We start from the raw sequence: 22746 nt of genomic DNA, 5'->3' as shown, positions 1-22746 counted from the left end.
ATTTAACCTGAGGGCCTATTGTATAGCACAAGGAACTATATTCAGTATTTTTAATAACCTATAAGGGAAAAGAATCTGAAAACGAATATATATACATATATATATACATATGTGTGTATATATATATATATATATAAAACTGAATCACTGTGCTATATACCTGGAACTAACACAACATTGTAAATCAATTATACGTCAATTTAAAAAAGTTATTTGACCTGAAAAATAACTTATCTTGGTATGTTCTGGTATAAATCAACTGAGTAGGTCAAGGTACAAATAAGCAGCCTCATTAGAGGAAAGAAGTTTATGAAGACATTGGGTGGCCAAGGCTTGCTAATAGTAATGGTAGCTAGCAAAATTAGCAATATCAACTAGTTGATAAGAGGATTATTTTAGCTAAAGCATATGTTCTTATAAATACAAGAATATGTTTGCTTAATTCAACATGTCTTGCTTTTTTCTGCCTGATCCCTGCCCTCACAAAAAGTTGACTTGTTTGGGTTTGCCTGTCCCATGCAACCCCCTTCCCCCAAACCACTCTCGTTTATAGACTCTGCTGTGAGGTTGGGCCTAAGTGGCCATAATGGTACCTTATCACCATCACTCCTGTCCTGACTGTGGCTTTGGGATCACCTAACCCAACCTAGGCCCATCATGTCCCTCTTCCAGAATCATGAGCACTAAGAAAGTGAGTTAGATGTGTGGAGGGAAATCAAAAGTTCACACTGACTTAGGATTGAGGTGCCCATGTTGGTCTGTGTGTAAGATGAGAAGAGACCCATCTATGAGGAAAGGCAGAGGAAAGCAGTCCCACCAGGAGAAGCTACATGAGAGACCTCAGTTCCTGGGGGATTTCAGTTATGAAGCCCCACTGTAGTTTATGTTCTCATTTTTGCATTTAGCAAAGTCTGAAAATTAAAATAAGTTCCCTTTACCTGCTTGGGTCTTTTGTCCTGTGCACTCCACAAATGCATGAGGACAAATGCAGTTGCTGATTAAAACACTGACTCAGAGTGACCTACTTTCGTCACCTTCCCTCCATTCTGATAGTCAACTTTTTCTCTGAATTCATTCAGAAACATTTATTGAATGTCTGTCAGGCTGACATATGGGTTATAAAAACCAAAAGAAACTATTGTCTGTCCTCAAGGAGCCTTTCGTGTTCATATTCATACCTTAATCCTCTTCAGTACCAGTCACTGCTCCTTGATGAGTCAATTTGAAGCTGCCTACTCTCTAATCCCCACATTCTATTTATTCCCCATCACCAACAATTTTTGACCCCTACCAGGACGTGTAATTCATTGATACCACCACCTCTTCACTCTCCCTCACCACCTTCATATCTTAAGCCAGCTTAAATTCCAAAGTCAATCTTTATGACCACTCTCTCTCATAGACTCCCAACTCCATCACCCCTGCCCGCCGCATTCTGTCATCCTCATTTGAGAAAACACAAAACCCTAGTTGAATCTAAGTCTACACCTATTCTGTGGTATTTGTACCCTGAATAATTGATGTGATGGGAGAAACAAAAACATGATTGGTCTCATTTCACATTCATTAATAAGAACCCAAGTGGATCTGAATGTTACCCAGTAATCACAGTACAACTCCTTAGTCCATTCACTCTCCCCTCTCTAGCTCATATTTTCTACTCACTCTTCAAACTTCCAGCACTGCCCCCTGACCTTACTTGGAGCTGATGTCCTTGCTTTCAATTTCACTGGGAAAACAAAAGCAATCAAAAGAGACTGCCAAAGCTGCCCTCCTGAGAGCATCTGTATCCATACACTTTGTGTGCCCTCTCATTACTGCAGGTGAAAATCATCCACATTCCAATCTAAAGGCAACCCCTCTTCTTGTACAACAGCTCTCACCCGCTCGCTTTCTCAAGGACATTGCTTTGGCTATTCTCCCCTCTCCTTCCCCTCTTAGTGATTTTCCTCTCTTCTCTTGATTGCCCACATCAGAAAACAAAAGACCTACTGTCTCTTGATCTCACCTCCACAGCAGGCACCCAATTTCTGTGTTCTCCTCTACAACTTCTTGAAGTCGTTCTTCTACTTGTTGTCTAATTTCTCTTCACCCATTCTTTGTAACTGACCTCTCTGTTAAAACAGCAGATATTGAGGTCATTGCTAAGTTCAATGTCAATTTTCAGTCCTTGCCTTATTTCATCTATAAGCATAATTCAACACAGTTGATCAAACACTCCCTCCTCCTAGAAACACCCTTTTCACCCAGTTTCCAGCACATCTCTGTCCTGTTTTGGGGTTTTCTTTTTTGCTCCTCACTTAATGCTCCTTCCTTAGGCATCATTGCTAGTTTCTCCTCATTTCTGTGACCTCTAAATACTCCACAGCTTAGTCCTTGGACTCCTCTAACTCACTCCCATGGCATATCATAGAGCCTCTGGGCATTAAACACTAACTGTAAGCTGAGGTATCACAAAATGACATCTGAGTCTAGTCCTCTGCCAGGAACTCCAAACCCAGACAACCACCTTTCTATTCAATATCTCCACCTAGATATTTAACAGACATCTCAGACAGTACAGGACTGAACCTCTGATAAGAATCAAATCTGTTCCTCCCATAGATTCCCCCATCTTGGTAAATGGCATCTCCATCCTCAGTGACTTGGAGCAAAAGCATTTTGGGGATTTGATTTGAAGGTAGAAACTTCCATAGGATTTGCTGATGAATTGCTCATCTTTGATTCTTCTCTGTCTCTCCAATAACATGCAATAACCAACTCACCAGCAAATCCTGCTGAAGGTTCTACCTTCAAGACAAACCCAAATCCTACATACTTGCCATCACCCTAATCCAAGCCACCATCTCACTGCTTCTGTTTTACAGCCACAGCCTCCAGTCGTTCTGCTTCTAACTTTGCCTCTCCATCGGTGGTGAAGTCAGATATTCTGGGGACTGAAACATAAAACTGTGGGGCCTAACTAAAGGAAGTGTCTGTCAAAGCAGAAACACAAAACGAGGTGTGAATGTGAATGCTAGAATTAAAGAAGGGGGTTTTTTGTGGTTATCAACACAAATGACAAATTCTAAAAAACTAACAAATAATCACAACATTTCAAAATCCAGAAAAATAACAATATCTTTGTTAACTAACTACCAGATATACCTATCTATCTATAATACTCTTTTTCCTACTTTTTTGGCTATATAGTGTTTGGTTACTTCTTCATGCAACAAAAATTTCATATTTTCCGTACAAAGAATAGAAAGATAATTCACTCTTTCTTCTACCATGGTTGATCAAGTTTTTAAAAATATTTATAGTTGGGATGCATAAAATACATAACTTCACTTCCTCTATCCTCTAGGCTCCGGGGAAGCATTGAGGGATTTTAGAAAAAAAGAGTGTAGGATTTTCATTTTACACACACAAAAAAAATCACTCTGGCATAACTTTGTTTAAAGATTAAGTCAGGTTTACATCAGAGGCAGGGGGACAAGTTAGGGGAACACATTAATAATGTAGGCTCAAAATGACAAAAGAGTTTTCTTCTTACGGGAAATGTGATTATGATCTTAACAAGATTCTTTAGCTTATGTGGACAGCAAAGAAAAATAACTCCATTTCAAAATTAGTAAAAAGGGAAGTCATTTAAGTTAGCCTCTGCTGATTTCTTTTATATAAACATATATCCATCTCAGAAAGGTATGATCTCAGAAAGACAACTAAGATTCTAATAAGAAATTCAGCCTCGATGTTTAAAGTTAACTTTGCTTGATTTACCAATTAGGATGTGATGATCAGATATGTGCCTGAAAAATGTTAAAGTAATACAAGTGTTAGGGATTGGGTTTGACCCACTTCCACAAAGTAGAACAGAAATAATTGTGGGTCCCTTGGCTACAACGTATAATACATTGAGAGGAAGGAAATGTTCCATGGTTTACACTTTTCTTAATGTCCCAAAGTGCCTAGCATTGCTAGGAGGAAATTACATGCCACTCAGTAAAAGATTTCATTACCTTAAAACCCACTTCATGGCCGTTCCTTTTCCAAACCCTCCAAAAGGTATGTAAACCTCAGACTCTAGGCAAATCCCACAAGTAGTTAGTAACATAGTGACCTCTGATGCTAGGAATTTGTTTCGTTGAGGAGCACAGATACATTTATTCTTTCTCTTAGCTCAGTTATACAAGAGACATGAGGGTACCGCTAGAAAGAATAGTTCAAGGCTTTGGTTGGTGAGTAGAAGGCCTGACTCACCAGCCCGCTTCCTCACTCTGACTAGTCCCTTTGGTGTTTCTCCAGCCTGCCAGCATGGAGGCAGCAAGTAAACTCTCCTCTGCACTGCAAGGCTGAGTTAGAGGAGGACATGTGCTGCTTTGTGCAGAGGGCAGGAGTGGGAGGTTGCTGCTGGCAAATACTGCCTACGACTGGGAAGGTGAGTTTCATTCTAGGAGAGCATTAACAAGCTACCGGGCTACTTACCCAGAGCCAAATTCTCTCATCAGCTTTCTCTGTAACAAAATGAACGTTTCAATCTCCATCTGCCCAGTTCTTGGGTCTTATTCCTCAATTCAGTTGGCTCCAAACTCAGAAGGGAAAGGGCAGTGTTCCTTATTATAACCCTGGTTATCCACTCCCATCACCAGAAAAAACAAAACAACAACAACAACAAAACAAAAAAACCCCTACAATATCTATATTTTTTAAAAGAGAGAAAGGGTAATTCACTGCTGCTAAACTGAAAGTTCCATGAGAGTAGGGCCCATGGTACACAGCACCTGGCTCAAGTAGGAGCTTAATAGAGCTGCTGAATAAATACATGAATGAGGAAATGCAAGTCGAAACAATTAGCCCATTGATCACACTTCGGTACTCATTATAACAAAAAAATTAAGTGACGTCTAGAATTGAAACCTCGTTTTGTAAGTACACTATATTAGTTTTCTATGCCCATCGTAACAAATTACCCAAAACTGGGTGGCTTAAAATGACGGAAGTTTATTCTCTCTCAGTTTTGGAGGCCAGAAGTCCAAAATCAAGGTGCCAGCAGGGCTGTGCACCTCAGAGGCTCTATAGATAAATCTGTTCCTGCCTCTTCCAGCTTCTGGTGGCTGCCCACAATCCTTGGCTTGTGGACATATCATTCCAACCCTGCCTCCATGGTTACACTGTGTCTCCTCTTCTGTGTGTCTGTAATCTCCATCTGGCTTTCTCTTATAAAGATACTTGTGATGGCATTTAGGGCCCACTAAAATAATCTAGCTAATCTCTTTAATTTAAGATCTTCAATCTAATCGTATCTGCAAAGACACTTTTCCCAAAGAAGGTAACAGTTACTGGTTTTAGGAATTAGGATCTGATATCTTTGGGTGGTCATTATTCAGCCTACTACACACACTTTAAGTGTAATTTTTTCAACAATGACTAGATGAGGAAGGTGCTTCCATCAGACAACCACTGAAAACCACCAGAAAACCAAGTTAGGTTAAAGAAATAGAAGAAACAAATGAGTGAGAAAGCTGGGATTTGAATCTAGGGCATTGAATTCCTACGTTCCAGGGAGCCACTAAACTATGCTGCTTTCTCAAAAGAGGAAAATTCACAAATTCATACAAACTGAAAAATCCAGGTAACATTTGTCTTCAGCAAAGCTTGGGCTAGAGGCTCCAACAATGTCATCAGCACTTGATTTCTCTGCATCATTCAGCTCACTCTCCCATGTTGATTTTAGACTGGAATTCCCTGTTGTGTTCTCTGGTACCTCTGAGCTCACAACATCCTTGCTGGTTTAAACCCAATCACTCCACCCATCGCTGTGGCCAGGAGAATGAACTCTTCTCACTGACTGTGCCTGAATCACATGCCAACCCTGGAGCTAGGGGGTAGGGTGACAGCCCTGCTCAAATTGCACAAACTCATAGTGGGAGGGCATTTCTCCAAAGTCAAATCAGAGTGTTGCTACCAGAGGTCAGGTTAAAAGACACTGAGTGGCCGACCCAAAATAACAAATGTCCAGTGAAGAAGGTTTTCCCTACAAACAGGAAACCATTTCTAGGAAGCAACTTGCTCTCAGTTTACCTCCTCAGAGAAGTTGGTATTATTTACTTGTACATAAGCTTATGCACAAATGACCTAGGAAGGACCCTTGCCCACTGGAAGGTATGTCACTAGCCTCCTAACTCTTCTCTGCCTGTGTTCCTTGTCCAATGCAAAGCATGGAACAAATGTGCTTCATCAGAAAATCTCTGTAAGTCACTAATCTAGTCTAAGATTTCTGTTCTCTGTAAGCTGTCCTCGGGGCTAGTAAGAGAATTAGTAGAAGGTAGATGGTAAAAAGAATGCCTTTCTATGGTCTCTAAATCCTTTATAATGTTTTAATAATTTTCATATTTAAGATGCTATTAATTTATTAAAAGTTATGAACTTTGTGGCTACTTCAGTGTGGTAAACCACGTTATACAGAGGCACAGGGTCTCCTGTCTTACTTTGAGTCTCCATCCTGCATCTTTCTATTTCAGAGTTCACAAGGTCAGTACAAAAAGAGAAAAAGCATAAATTAGAACGGACTATGTTCAAGACATTGGCTGCTCGGATATATAATTCTTTTCAGTTGCTAATTTTAAGAATTCTGTTGAGGTTCTTTCTTCAATACTATAGACAAGCAAAAGAAAATTCCTGACAAGAAATGGGAAGAAACAGGTATCTAAAGCAGAAAGAAACTAAGAGAAGCAGAGAAGCACTTGCAAAATTCTGTATGATGATCTCTAAAGACATTATCCCAAATTTATTCCCTCATTTAGAAATCCCTCAATTATAGTCTGTTTTCATACATGGAGGAAGATAAATATGTTTCAAATCTTCAAAAATCAAATTATTTTGTAATATCTAATTCAATTTTCTTTTCCACTTCATTAAAAAAAAATCTCTAGCTTCCACGTTTCTTATAAATTGTTATGGAAGCTGGTCTTAAGTTCCTCCAAATAATTTTGTGAGAATGAGTAAAAAAATAGTATTAATATATTTGTTAATATCCTAGTATACGTAAAGTCATCAAAATATAAAATAAAAGACTTTATAAACACTGTTAATCTTAAAGCATGAACATTCTTTATCATAAAGCATTGTTAAAATTCATTATGCCTTCATTTTATATTTAAAGGAATAGATTTGTGATTTGGAACACACACACATACTCCTTTCCAAATTGGCTAAGGAACAATCCAATATCCCCTAAATATATTTGCTTGACCTGAATATCACGACATCTTATTGAGATTAACTAAAATCTGTTTTCAAATTTAAACAACTCAAATTAGACCTACGTATTTTTTTGTTCCCAAGGGAATGCATACGTAGATGAATACTATATAATATATGGTAACTATAAACTAATATTTAATGTATATTAAAAAAAATTGAGTTTTACATGTGATTTCTAATTATCAAGACCCATAAGTCGCTGGCAGCATGAAAATAGAAACTGGTTAAGCAGCACTGTAGAATAGCTATATACTCAGAAAGCAAATCATTTCATATTTTTTTATTTTGCTCTACTAAGAAAAATATGGGCATGTATTACATGCAAGCACAGGGTACATATTTACTAAAGATATTTGATATTATAATTGTTACATTGTATTTTTAAAGTTGATATCCTTGGATTAAATTCAAGGAATGTTTGTCCTGTCCTCACCTAAGATGTTCAGCTTTTCGAAGGTAACGCAACCAAATTTGTCAATGCAGCATGAGCAAAAGGCACATATACCCCACACACAGGACTCACTTTTCTTTCTAATCTCACAAACTTTAATCAAGTTCTGGAATTAATGTGACTGATATCTTAGATCATGCATATCTTAGATCATTCACACTGAAGTGAATATTGGAAATATGTTTAAAAAATAGATCCAAGTTACAGACTTAATATACACTTTTTGAGATAAGAACCTGGAGAAATGAATTGCAATTTTAATTTAAATATAAACTCTGAGATCAGCCCTTCACAGCTGTCTGGTGGGACACATGCAAACTTTCCTAGTAAAATGTCTCTGACTTCAACAGAGCCTATAATAGGATTGTCAGGAGGACCACTGTCCTCCTTGTGCTCCTAATCAATCCTTCACTCCTTTCTCCCACGCCCCACCCCCCAAAACCTTGGCCTCGTGATTACAAACTACTAAAGAGAACAACCCCCCAAAAGAAAAGCCCCGCCACCTTTCCGGCCTGGCTGGTGACCTAGGCGGCACAGTGGTTATGGCGCTTGGTCATTGTTCTACATTTAAGAGGAGCTACATGCGACCGGACGGCTTCCTGCAGTCTTTCCAGGACTCCAGGAGTGGAACCCCGGCAACTTCTGGAAGGACCGAGGCCTAGGTCGCATTAATTGCACTTGTTGGGTGTTGGTGTCGGGTGGCGAGCCCCTCTCCCTGCAAGCGCCCCAGACACCCAGAGGTACTCAGAGCCGGTGTGGTCCAGTCAGGCAGGGCCGCTACGATGAAGGGCCACTGAGGATGCTGTGCGCAGGCGGGGGCCAGGCAGGGGCCCCCAAGCTTCTTAGGGGAGACGGTGCTGGGATTTGGTCCCGGAGACAGACCATCATTAAGATGGGATTACTCACCTTTTCTAAGAGACCCTGAGAACTAGTCTTCTCACTCTCTTTGCTGTTTACCTTAATCTCCACAGACCCTCAATATTTCCTCCTTCCTTGAATCACCCCCAAAACCCTTCACTGTGCCCTAAGAAACATCAGGTCTTTCATCAGCTAAATTGACACTCTAGCTATGTCTCTGTATGTTCCACCATCTTCTGGTTCTTATTTTCCTAAGGGCATAGCTTCTTCAGCAACTCTCAAGGGGTTACACCCTTTCCCTACTCTAAGGATAAAGTCAACTTCTTCCTTGATCTTTATTGACACTTCCCAATCATTTCTCTTTTCTCTTAAAAAAGGGTGGGGGGGTGGATTTTATTTTTCACAGCAAACTATCTTTTCATAGTCCATTAACTTTCACTCTTTCCCAGATTTTGTTTATCTCACCCTTCTCCTCACACCTCAGAACTCCAATACTTCCCATCCCATCCTCAAGTGAAGACCTCACTTCTAAATTCACTGAAAAATAGAAGCAACCACACCACCTAATCTACCAAAAGGCCTGTGTCTGTGCCCATGACCCTGCCTTCCTCTGACAATGGATGAGCTTTCTTTGCTCCTCCTAAGGCCTTCCTCCTCCTTGATTGAAACATGAGTAACATATTTCACACTTTCCTGATTTCCCTCCTAGCTGCTCTTTTCCACTTCCTTTGCTGAGTACTCCTCTTCTTATTCCCTAAATATTAGAATCCCCCAAGGACTTAGTCCTTGGATTTTTTTCTCTACCTACATTTACTTCTTAGATGATCTAATCTAAGTCTGTGATTGTCAATAAAATCTATACCTCTGCTGTCCGATAGAGTAGCCACTCATCAACTGTAGCTATTGAGCATTTGAAATGTGGCTAGTCCAATTTCTACAATATACACTGGATTTTGGAAACTTAAGATGAAAATAATGTAAAATATCTCCTTAATAATTTTTATACTAATTATTAAAATAATATTTTAGATATATTAGGTTAAATAAATCTATTATTAAAATTAATTTTACCTGCCTTTTTTTTTTACTTTTTATGTGGCCACTAGGAAATTTTCAGTTACAACTTTTGTAGCTCTCATTTCTATTGAACATATTTCTATTGGACATTGATCTCTACGTTAATGACTCCAACCTTTTCTATATGCCCACACCTACATAACAGACTACCTATTAGACATTTTCATTTATATATGTATTGATAAAAAGAACCTCAACATAATGTGTCTAAATCTCAACTCTGGGTTTCTGCCTATTCCAAAACTGCATCTCTCTATCTCTCTCTCCCCAATCTCAGGAAATGGCAATTCTTATCTTCCAGTTCATCAGGCCTAAAGGGTGAAGAATCACCCTTCCTTGATCTTCCTTTCCCTCACACTCCACCCCCAATCTTTCAGCAAGTACTGACAACTTGCCACCAAAATATTTTCAAGGGAGTATTTTAAGGACTTGAGCTTCCGGAACAGGAATGAACAATGAGGGAAAAAAATAAAACAAGAAAGAAGTGAGAAATAATGTAAGAATCCTTTTTGAGTTGACCACCACCACAAGAGACTGGCTGCTTAACTATTTGGGACCTTCTGAGAAGCTTTATAGAATGTAACTGAGACCCTTCCGCCCAGGGGAAGAAAGGAGGAAACATTATCCATCAGCCCTCACCCTCCCTTACTGGACTGCTCATGTGTCAGAGCTGAGCCCATTCCTGTGGGTGTCCCAAGCCAGGAAGGAGCTGGGGAAGCCTGGAAGGAACCTCACCACAGCAGGGGAAGGAATAAGAAGTGAGCCAAGAGGATCTCAAGCTGTATGGACGGTGTTTGCCAAAATGCTCCAGAGAGCAGACTGAGCATCTCTTCCCAACTCCAGTGATCAGTGATGTCATATCGGTAGCTTGAAATCGGCTATGTGAGAGTATTTACACTATGGAAATCGGCAAAAACCGCAGATTAGGCTTGCTCCCTCCTCCCACCACAGCCAGTTGTTGCACATGTCCTACAGCATCACTGACAACAAGGTTCTGCCTTTCAGACAGCTGCAGCTGACCCCTCTCCAGCTCCTTCTCAGAACTGCAGGCACATCTGTTCTTTTTGCACTTCTTTGAAAGCACGTCTGTGCTTCCCTCACTTGGGCCATTGCAAATAGTTTTCCCATGGCCTAGAACTCCAAGCAGGAATTACTCCTCATCTAAGAAATTTTTTCTCATTTCTCACATCTTAGCTCAAATGACACTTCCTCTAGGAAGCCTTTGCTGACCACCAGACCAGGTCCAATTCATATGTCCTATACTCTCAATCTGTATATAAGTGATGATTTAATTAATATCTGTTTCTTCAGTTAGACTACAAGTTCCATGAGGGATCAAGTCATGACCATTTTTTCTCACTCACCAAGTTTTGTATATTTACTCAATGTCCGAACAAAAGTTTTTCAAGCAACAGATATTAAAAGCACTTTTACCACTCCCGCATGAGTGAAACTGCAATTGTTTTTTAACAGTGTTGAAAAAGAGTCTTTATACTTGAAAATGTGGGGAGCCATGTTGAGAGCACAAGACATTTTTATGGATGTGCATCACTTCCAGCTATAATCCACTGAGCCAAATCTCAGTCATATAGCTCCTCCTAACTACAAGGGACATGAGAAATGTAATTTAGCCAAGTACCCAGGAAGAAAAGGATATAGTAAGTTTGATGAGCATATAGCCAGTCTCTGCCACAGTCTGCCCTTTTGGACATCAAATATCCATTCTTATCCTCTGACACGACACAAAGGAGACAACCCAAAGTTCCACCAAGGCACTACATCCAGCTCAGAGCCCAGGATCTCTGGCTGTTTGTAGTCTTTTCCATCAGGCCCAGATGTGGCTCCTTCTGGTCTAATAATAATGTGCACCAAATTCATAAATTATTTCCACCTTTCTCCAAAAGCACACAACAGCCAGTAGTGGAGCAGGTATAGGATAACCTCAGTAAAAACGCCACTAGTGAAAGGGGAAATGAGAAGATGCATAGCAATCACTAGGCCAAAGAAGTTATGGAATTCTGCTGGGGAGGCACTGAGAAGTCCCCTACGTTGCAGGTGGGGAAATTCTCTGAGTAGACAAGGATTCTGTTCTGAGCAGCACTCCCTTGTTCACTTTTTTATTGGCCCCGGGTCAACTCTGGGAAGATTTTTCCTTGCACCTTGGCCACATCTTGTTATTATCCTACTTGGAGACTGTATAGCCTTTGTAATCCACTTCCAGACAAAGCCAGGTTATTTTACTTTTGAACATTCAATTAAATCAAGGTTCATGGTTTCTTTGGCAACAAAATCTTCTAAAATACTTGGTAGACGTTTTAATCTATTTTCTTCCAATTCTACATGCCAATAACCACATTCAAAGTTCATTTTTTATACATAGCTTTAAAATATCCTTTGTATCCTCACTTCTTTACCCCCTGCCTTAGTCTCTCAACAGTAAGTGCCTTTAGGTCATCTGAAACAATGAGCTGGGTTGGGAAAAACATACCCTTAATCTGATTTTTGCTACAATGATTAAGTCTTAGTAGATATTTGCTCAAAACCAAGGACCCAAATACTTGGTACCTCTCTATGCTCTTTCATTTCTGATTGCAAACCAGCCAATACTTTTCTTACTTCATCTCTTTTTTTTATAAAAACTTCCCAAAGGCAGCCCAAACCACCAACATATTTTAATAATGCTGTTTCCCAACTTCTTCACCTAGAGCTACAAAGCTCAGTAGATACATGGTTTAGATTCCAGTTTATTGCATACATAAGAAGCATCTCCAACCCTTTAATTTGCTATATGTTTCCATGCTGCCACTCAGTACCACTAAGCCAATGAATCCTACAGCCCTTCTCTGTTATGTTCCACCTTATTGTTGACCTAATCTAGATAACTCTACTTCTCAAATATTTCTAAAATCTCTCCCCTCAGTTCTATCCCCAGTGCCACTGCCTTAATTCAAGTCATCCTTTCTCGTGGGAGTTACTGTCTCCTCATTGGTCTCTGTGCCTCCAAAATTCATCATACCTCATCTCTGCTGCCAGTATATGTTCTAAAATGCAAATGTGACCACTGCAACTTTTCTTTAAAACATCTGGATTACTTTTAGGTTAAAATTCAATGTTCTTCTAGTCTCATCTCTAATTACTCCCCAATCCTAAGTCAGTTATGTAAAATTATTTCAGTTCCCTCAAGTACACTATAATTACTTTCTCAGATATTCATTGTCATGTAGACACTAGACGCTCTGACTAGATAGGACTTTTCTTCCTTCTTGAGTTAACGCTTATTCATCCTTCACAATTTACCAGACTTTAAATCTCCTGGGAATCCATCCCTATTCCTAAATCTGAATCAGGTATCTTTCCAATTGATTTTTAAAGAGGTAGAGCTTGTTTTTATTATAGTCAGTCACACTGTACTATAATCATCTATTTATCCTCCTTCATCCAACCACACACAAATTATATATAGCAAATTTCAACTTCTTGAGGGCAAGTAGCATATCTTTTAACTCTCTATATCTCACCTAGTAAATAAATTTGGTTGAACAAATGCATGAACCCCACAGTTTCAGTTCAGCAGCGACCCACAACATCAATCTTGAATCTTCACCTATCTCTCTCTCAGGTGTCAGACCTCCATTTCCAACTTTCTAATGGCTATCTCCATATGCATGTCTACTTAATAGATCTAAAACTGAATTTGTTATCTTTTACATCCCTTTCTTCACCTGCCCTAAATCTGCTTCTCCTTCTGAATTCCTAACTCAGCTTAATGATGTCTGTTGAGCTTTCCAGTCTAGAAACCTGAATATCTTTCTTTAGGAATTCTTTGGTCAAACAAATTGGTGATAGCCAGGTTAAAAAACATTAAACAGATTTCTTTTCTGTAGTATTTCTTAGAGTTTTCAATATATTAATGCTCAATATGGATCTCCAAGAAGTAAATGCATTTTTTCAAACTCACCTTACCAAGAACACTTATGTCAAGGTGAATCACTCAGGACTAGTGTTCTGAAAACTACACTTTGAGAAATGCTGCTGGAACATCCCTCCTCCACACTTCATGCTTCACTACTGCCCTACTTTAAGCCCCTGCCATCCTTTACATGGACCATCTCTTTCCTGGGCAGCTTCCTTTCTTATCTCTCTGGCACCATTCTCTCCACAGCCTCTACCACCAGTTTTATTTTTCTAAACAGAAAGAATCGGTCATACCTCACCCCCATCATCACTGGCTCTCCATTACACATAGGGTCAACTCCTAGGTCTGCTATTATATTCACATCAAAACCTAGCCTCACCCCTCTCCCCAACTTCATTTCTTACCGTATCTCTCCTTTCCCAAAACATATCACTTTCTTTTGTCCTTCAGAGCTTTAATATTTTTCTCCCATGGTTCAATATGGCCTTTCCTGTTACCACCTACCTTTAACAAACTTCTCCTTAAAACCCATTTCTAATGAGATCTCATCTGAGAAAGTTTCATTCTGGCATCTGGTTGGTTACTCCTCAGTGCTTCCATAATGCTTTGTACTGACTCTAGTACAGCAGTTGTCACACTATATGATAAGAAATTACCCAAGTATTTATCCCCACCATTACTCTCTGAGCCTTTTAAGCTTTGTTTTTCCAACTCCTAACATACTGCCTGGCACAGAGCAGGCACTCACTGAATGAAAAAATTCAAATGAATGAATAACATAATAAGCAATAACAAAAGAGGGAAAATGCAGATGAAGTTATGAAAGCTTATAACTAGAAATGTACTTTAAGAGGTCATTCCAGCCAGGAAAACCAGTTAGTCTCAGAAAACAGTATAACTTTGCCTAAATAGACCTCCAGGTTCCACCTTACCAAGCTCCTGAAAGAGAATAAACCTTTATCACAATTGGTCTTAAAGGAAACTCTATAGCTCCCAAAAATCCCTTTAGGGTTTTGGGGGGACACACTCACAAATAGCTTGCCTACCCTACCTACCCTGCTCAACAACAAAATCCAGAGCCATGAGCCTCTGCATGCTCTAGGAACAGTGTCTGTTGGAAGAAGTGGCTAACCGGTTTCGTTCCCCTGCATTCCTCTCTCCCATTAGGATGCCCTCTTCTCAATATCTGGTGGCTCCCAGAGGTTAGCAGCCCTTTTAATCATGCCTCCCTACCTTTCACTGCTAACATTTAAAGTGTAGGATTTTGTTTGAACAAGGAAATTCCATTACAAGCACACCATAAGCAAACAGTTTTGCCTGCTGGCTTGCTAAATGTCTTTGCTCCACCAAAAACTTACCTTTCACAATTAGATCTATAGACCCCTTGTATTTTTTTTTTACATTGAAAATGCGTGGCTCCTTGAAAGAAGTTCGTGATGGAGCCTCCTCAGAATGTCCACTTTTGGAACAGTCTTTGAGAAAACAAATCATTTTGTATGCTGCCTGAAGTTCTCGGACCGTATCAAGTGTTTCCTGTTTTTTGATCTCCAAAGGTATGAATTTCCTACATTTCGGTTTCTGATGTTTATTTCTAAAGACATTTATAGAAGTACCTGGAACTTTATTCTATGAACAAAACAAAAATAAATTTAATAAAATTTAATTTTAACTGTATAAAAAATTATGTAATCAATTTTGTTAATAAATTAATAAAATTATATCCACTAAATATATTTTACAAAGTACCTTAACTTAAAGCACATAACAATAATCAGATAAAGCACATGTTATCCTTTATAGTTCTCCAAAAGCCCTTAACAAGCATGAGGGTTACATTCAACTTAAAAAATATATGAATTTTAAAATAGTGATTTTTTCCTCAAATGTGATATTTTCTAATACAGCTTTAAAGTCCATTTTAAAATAGAAGTTTTCAAATAGACATATAAGAATTTATTTTCAACCATCTTTGGAGAATCTTCAAATGTCAAAAAAATGCTAACACCCCCAAAACTCTCTGTTGAACCAGAAATAACTGCTCATACATGGAGGTAGATTCTCAAAAAAAGCATATTACTAATTGAATATGTATTTTAGATCCTTTCAATCACTTAATTTCTTATTAATTTTGACTACTTTGAGCAACAGAAAAATAATACAGTCCCAGGTCTCTGACAGGCAATTATCCAAACAATTATAATTGTTTTAGTCTAGCAATTCTCTGGCCCACAGATAGAGCTACAGCTCTCCTCCTCCCCACAAGAAAAGATTTAGACAAATTCAAGCTGTTGCCAACTCAAGATGACAATAAGGGGACTTCCCTGGTGGTCCAGTGGTAAAGAATCCGCCTTCCAGTGCAGAGGACACGGGTTCAATTCCTGGTTGGGGAACTAAGATCCCACATGCCACGGGGCAACTAAGTCCATGCCCCACAACTACTGAACCCGCGCCTCAACTAGAGAGCCCGCGGGCCTCAAACTACAGAGCCCATGCGCCCTGGAGCCTGCACGCCAACTAGAGAAGAGAAAACCCTCGTGCCACAGCAAGAGAGAAGCCCGCGCACTACAAGGAAAGATCCCCCATGCCGCGACTGAGACCTGACACGGCCAAAAAAAACAAAATAGAAGATGCCAATAAGGAGGTTTTAGTAGACTAGTATTACATTTTACCAAGCAACCAAAGGTAGAATATTATGCTGTTATTATTAGATAAAATTCTAAAAATAGGTGAAGGTTCTAAGGCACAGCTACCTAACTGTGAAGACAGTGCACTTTTCATCTCACATGCCTACTGGTGAAATCAAATACTTCTAATTGATTAGAGGCAAAAATTAGTTAAGCAATGTTAACAATGTTGATTACAAGATTAAATAAAACCTATGGTCAGTCTCAGCCTAGAGGACCATTCAAAAGAAACATATGTAAAAATTATAATCCTCTTCCCCCTCACAGTAAGCATAGAAAAATACTTAAAATCTTTATTTAAAATTCTGTTCGTTTTTTTTTTAAAGTATTCAAAATGGAGAAGAATAGTGTGGCACACAGTAAACCATCCTAAGTCCCCTGCCCTCACCTGTCTCCCCAAAGGCCCATTGTCACAACGGCAGCTGCTCCCCAAATTATCCGTCTCCTCTGTAGATGCTCTCCTCCAAAATTTCACCCTGTACCCACCCTCCTGCCTCTTTGCCACCCCTTTCCCTTTCATTCCTTCTCACCTTCCAAATCCATGCCATTAAGCAATTATTTATTGAGCCAGACACAAGGCTTACTGCTAGAGATGCAACATTCAAAAAAAGACAGTTACTGCCCTCAAGGAGCTATTAGACTAGTAAACAGTCCTAATACAAAGTGATGTAGGAGAAGATACAGGTAAGCATGTCATGCAGGTGGCATAAGAGAGACGCCTCTCACAGTATATTTTATCTGTTAGCTTTGCCTAACAGTGTTTAGAGAGGGATATTTACTTGAGATATTTAATCCAAAAACTTGTTATAATTCATCAACAGGAGACATTAAAAATTAAATTAAATGTGCAAACTTAAAATATATGTAATTAAATAAGCTGTACAGCTGAAAAATCTTTTTAAATTTTTAAATTTAAAATTTTTAAATGCAATCTGAAATCAATTTTTATAGCTAGTAAGGATTTCATTTTCTCTTCTATTCAAAATCTATTAGGGTTCATGCAATCATTTGGATCAATTATTGTAGTATATAAAAATTGCTATTAGTTTCCTGAAAAATACAGTGTTAGATAAATGCAAAGCACTAACCTCATTTATTTTCTTATAGTGTTGGGCAATGAGAGTTTTTGCTTCTTGAAAAAAATCTTGCTTGGGAATCTCTAATATAGGACCTAAAATAGAAACAGAGAAATAGTTTATTTTTTTTAATGTAGTTAACGTACTTTCTTAACCAAAAATGGCAAAACTATGAAACTGAAATTTGGAGAGTTATGTTTTTTGCGTTACGCGGGCCTCTCACTGCTTTGGCCTCTCCCGTTCCGGGGCACAGGCTTGGACGCGCAGGATCACCGGCCATGGCTCATGGGCCCAGCCGCTCCGTGGCATGTGGGATCTTCCCAGACCGGGGCACGAACCCGTGTCCCCTGCATCGGCAGGCGGACTCTCAACCACTGCGCCACCAGGGAAGCCCTGGAGAGTTATGAATTTGCAGGATGTTATAAAAAGAAAATTTTATAAGTGGATGTTTTAAGAGAATGCAAAGGAAGTTAATGTAATGTTCCTTTAATGTAATATTTTACTTTAAAAAAAACATTAGCTTACAATGGTCAGAGTGTTAAGTAGATTATCCTAAATTATTAAAGTCCAGGGAGACCAAAGAAAACACACAAAATTGATATCTCCTTTAGTTCTGAAAGTTCTTTAAATACAGAAGACACACCATGATTTGGACACAAAAATTATTAGTAAGTCTATCTGTGTTTTCTATACCTGATGACTAATTAATATGGCTGTACATTTCTTCAAGAATATTTACGTTACAACTTGATAAAATTATAACTGCATAATAAAACTCAAAAGGTTTATTAAGTAGGAATAGCATTGAAATAAAAATATATGTACCTACAAGTGGGTAACACTACAATGATAACTCATCCCTCATCTGTATTTTCCTAAGATTCTTATTCATTTTACCCAGATCTATGTATAGAATTCTATAGCGTGTACATAGAATACATCATCTTCATTTAGTCTCATCTAAGATTTCCTACTTATATATTTCCTTTATTATTAGCTGATTCTGATGTTTTTAAGTTTCTTGGCTTTCTCTTCCTAACCTGGACTCAGTAAAATTTAAATATATTACTTATCAAATTAGCTTTTCAGTCTGGCCTGTATGCTCCCCATTTCTTTAATTACACCTCCTTTAGTACCCTTGGGATCAAGATTTTCTCTCTCTTCTTTTCACCTACTCAAATTTTAAGCCATTAAAAACTCCATCTTCATGCAAATCAAAACCACAATAAGATACTATCTTAGTCTGTTTGGGTTGGTATAACAAAATACCACAGACTGGGTAGGTTATAAACAACAAAAATTTGTTTATCTCAATTCTGGAGGCTGGAAGTCCAATATCAAGGTGGCAGCATGGTCGGGTGAGGGCCCTCTTCCTGGTTGTAGATGTCTAGTTGTATCCTCACATAGTAGAGGGGAGTAGGAAGGTCTGTGGGGCCTCTTTTACACCAGCACTAATCCCATTCGTGAGGGTTCCACCCTCATGACCTGATCACCTTCCAAAGGCCTCAACCCCTAATACCATCATCACATTGGGCATTAGGATTTCAACATATGAATTTTAGGGGGACACAAACATTCAGACTATAGCAGATACCACCACATGCCCACCAGAATGGCTAAAATTAAAAAGACTGAAAACAGCCAATGTTGGCGAGACAGTGGAGCTACTGGAACCCTCATGTGTCATTGGTGGAAATATAAAATAGGATAATCAATTTGGAAAAGCTAGAGCAATTTCTTACAAAAACCTAATATACACCTTCTCTGTGACTGCAAAATCCCACTCCTAGGTTTTTACCAAAGAGAATGAAACATTATACTTACAAAAGACTTGTATAAGAATGCTCACAGCAGGTATATTCATAATAATTCCAAACTGGAAAGAGCTCAGATGGGTATCAACAAGAGAACAGTGAACAAACTGTGATATCCTCATACAATGAAGTACTACTCAACAACAAAAAAGAATCAGGGGCTTCCCTGGTGGCGCAGTGGTTGAGAGTCCACCTGCCGATGCAGGGGACACAGGTTCGTGCCCCGGTCCGGGAAGATCCCACATGCCGCGGAGCGGCTAGGCCCCTGAGCCATGGCCGCTGAGCCTGCGCGTCCGGAGCCTGTGCTCCGCAACGGGAGAGGCCACAACAGTGAGAGGCCCGCGTACCGCAAAGAAAAAAAAAAAAGAATCAAACTACTGACATACACGACAACATGAATGAATTTCAAAAACATTATGTCAAGTAAGCATCCTTACACAAAAAAGCAAATACTGTATGGTTCCACTTATGTTCTAGAGTAAATAAAGCTAATATATAGGAGAAAAAAAGCCAGAACATTGATCTTCATGGACTGACTGAGAAGGGACATGAAGGAAATTTCTGGGGGACATGACAGTGTTCTATGTCTTGATACACAGTAGATTACACAGGTATATTATTATAACTCAATGAATATACACCTAAGATTTCTGCACTTCATTGTAGTACATTGTACATCAAAAAAGAAAAACTATAAACAAACACTGAATTCTGACTAATGATATGTATGTTGATTGATGGATGGATATGTGATAAATCAAATTCAATAAAATATTAATGGTGAGCACTGGGTTGTAGATCTTTGGGTGTTGATTCAAAATTATTTCAAGTTTGCTGTATGTTTGAAAATTCATAATGAAACATTGAGGCAAACTCTTTATTCCTTCACAAAATTTCCCCTTGTTTTTTACCATGTAGACTAGTGGGCAACAGGCCACTGTTACTTTGGGGCAATGACATCCTGAGGACTGAACCTGGGGAAGACCCTAGCAATGAACGGAACAACTGGGCTCTAACCCACCTTAAAAGTGCTGGGTTAGGAGAGAAAGCATCTACTAAGCTGTCTCATCATTGGGATGAGATTGTCACTGCAGTTATTCTAGAAAGAGCATCTCCTCTTGCTCTCTTTCTTCTCCCTTCCTTCCACTCATACCTATGGACAGTGCTGTAAAGTCATTACCAAACTCGAATCTCCCTGTTCTCCCACATTTGCCACTGTATCTGCCCACATTCAGGGCTGTCTACATATTTCTAAGGACAATGATTGATGGATTTTTTTTTCTTATTTCCAAAAGTAGTTGTCAAGACTTCACACACACGCTTCTGAAAAAGTGTACATATTCTTTGAATACATCAGAGCACAAAACCACATGTGAATCATAAAATGGTTCATACAAAGTTTACCATTCAAAGCCATAAGATGCACTGTCCTCACATGGAAGAGACAGGAGTTCAGGGATTTAAACTGTCTCTTTCACCAAGTTTCAACTAAAATCTACATCTACTTTGAGGGGGCTTCTAACCAGACCACTTAGTTCCCAGAGGAAAGGCAGTGAGGCATTCCAAGGTGTGGCTCCACACACTGTCCTCTTCTTTTCTCCTCTCATGAAAATCTTTCCTCCTTTAATTCTCTTCTTCTGACTAATCAAACCTCCCTTACAATTACTTATAATTACAATATTGCCATGTGTCATACACATGACAAACAATATCATTTATTAATATACGAAATGATTAAGTCATTAGGTTTTGGTGAAAATGTACCTTCACAAAAGCCATTGCATCTTCATTCCAAGCAAGACCTTAGAGATAATCTAGTCTTCATTTGCAGGGAAAGCTCTGAGACACAGGGAGCCCAAGTGCCTTCTAAAGTCAACCAGGCTGGGAACCCACAAGGTACTGGTCTTCTGAGTTGCTTGCTGTTTTTTGTTTTTAACACATCTGCTGCTTTTCCTAATGTCATGCACTCCTTGTGAGTTCTGGAGACCTTTGAGGTTTGGCTGGTCACCCTAGTGGAGTACTCCTATTTCACTGACATTTTCTACTGCGGACTGAATATGTGCGTCCGCCCAAAATTCATATGTTGAAACCTAATGCCCAATGTGATGGTATTAAGAGGTGGGGCCTTTGGTACATGATTAGGCCATGAGGGTGGAGCCTCATGATTGAGATTAGTGCCCTTATAAAAGAGACCCCAGAGAGCTAGATAGTCCCTTCTACCATATGAGCCTATTAGTGAGGAGGCAGGCCTTCACCAGTCAACAAATCTGCTGATGCCATGATCTTGGACTTCCCAGCCTCCAGAACTACGAGAAATAAATTTCTGTTGTTTATAAGCCACCCACATTATGACATTTTGTTATGGCATCCTGAATGGACTAAGACACCTTCATTTCAAGCCAGCAATCCTTTGCCCCATTATAATGTAATGTGCTGATGGAGCCGTTCTGATTTTCCCCTTCCTAACCAAAAAATTAGCCTTTGACAGAGGAGTTTAAATTCCCAAGGTAACATTTTCTTTCTAGCTGGGCTCTTTGTTGACCAGTGTGCCTGATATTCACCATCCTCAAGAACAAGGCCTGAAATTTTCTTAAAAGGGCAGAGAAAGGCAGCCACCACCAGAAGAGAATGATTTCACACAGACCTAGAAATGGTTCCACTGAAGACATGGACGCATAGACACCAAGTCAGCAGTCCTGAGCCCTCACTATCATTTAAGATACTGAGGCAGCTGTTCTGATTTTCTCTCGTAACTAAAAATTAGCCTTGGAACCAAAGAGTTAAATTTTCAGGGCATCACAGATAACTCATATCTCAATGCCTTAGAAAAGGCAAAGACAGAGTGTGTTCTTTATTTTTATAATATCCAAGGATATGTATATATTCAACAAATGCATTCTAAAATTACAAGAAATTAAACAACTTTGATGTTAAAAATTCATCCAGTTAATAATGTTTGAGGCTTCTGTTTCTTTGTTCACAACAGGGTAAGTATGTAAGCATGCAGCTTTTATATGTTCAAGTGTACATTATAACTTCAGTTATTAAGAAGTTGTCAAGGTCTCCTCCTTCTCTGTTAAAAATTCTATAATTAAGGTTTTCTTTATTTGCAAATACATATCCACAGCATATAAAATGATTTTTAAGAGCTCTCATTCCTGAGTCATACTGTTTAGCTCTGAATTCCAATTTGTTCATGAACCATATTTTATTGTTCTTAAGCCTTCATTTTCTCATTTGTAAAATGAAGATGATAATAATAATATATCTTGCACAGAACTGTCTTGATGGTTACATTGGACTTGGTTACAAAGCACTTAGCACAGAGCCTGGCACATAATAAGCTTTCAATAAATGTGAGCAATTATTATTACTGTAGTTACAGCTGTATTACTATCATTGGGCTAAACATCTACCCAACAGTGTTTATATAATTAATTTCATTAATCAATCCTCATTTCTTCAATAACACAAAGATAAATTTCAACTTCCTAAATTAGTTTGAAAGAATCTGGTCTTATTATAGATTCTTTATACCCAAAACTAATTAATTAATAGGTTTGCAAATAATAAAATCTCTTCATACTTTGGATTCTTCAAGTTACTAAATCCCCAAAATGCA

The 22746-nt window shown here is 38.9% G+C and overlaps 1 protein-coding gene across 1 annotated transcript in view; it reads right to left on the bottom strand.

The window, feature by feature from the left end:
• IQCM (IQ motif containing M) overlaps positions 1–22746 on the bottom strand; it is a gene marked incomplete at its 3' end in the record, with an annotated part of 457722 nt that overhangs the window by 318734 nt on the left and 116242 nt on the right. Inside the window, exons 3-4 of the mRNA XM_079919840.1 lie at positions 17323–17405; positions 14909–15176 (exon numbers count right to left, since the gene is read on the bottom strand). Of these exons, the coding sequence (XP_079775966.1) occupies positions 14909–15176; positions 17323–17405 (351 nt within the window). The remainder of the gene's footprint in view (positions 1–14908; positions 15177–17322; positions 17406–22746) is intronic.

Source organism: Stenella coeruleoalba (genome assembly GCF_951394435.1).
Source record: "Stenella coeruleoalba genome assembly, chromosome: 4".
Classification (NCBI taxonomy): domain Eukaryota; kingdom Metazoa; phylum Chordata; class Mammalia; order Artiodactyla; family Delphinidae; genus Stenella; species Stenella coeruleoalba.
The sequence above is the reverse complement of the archived record's forward strand: the minus strand, read 5'-3'. Positions and strand labels throughout refer to the sequence as shown.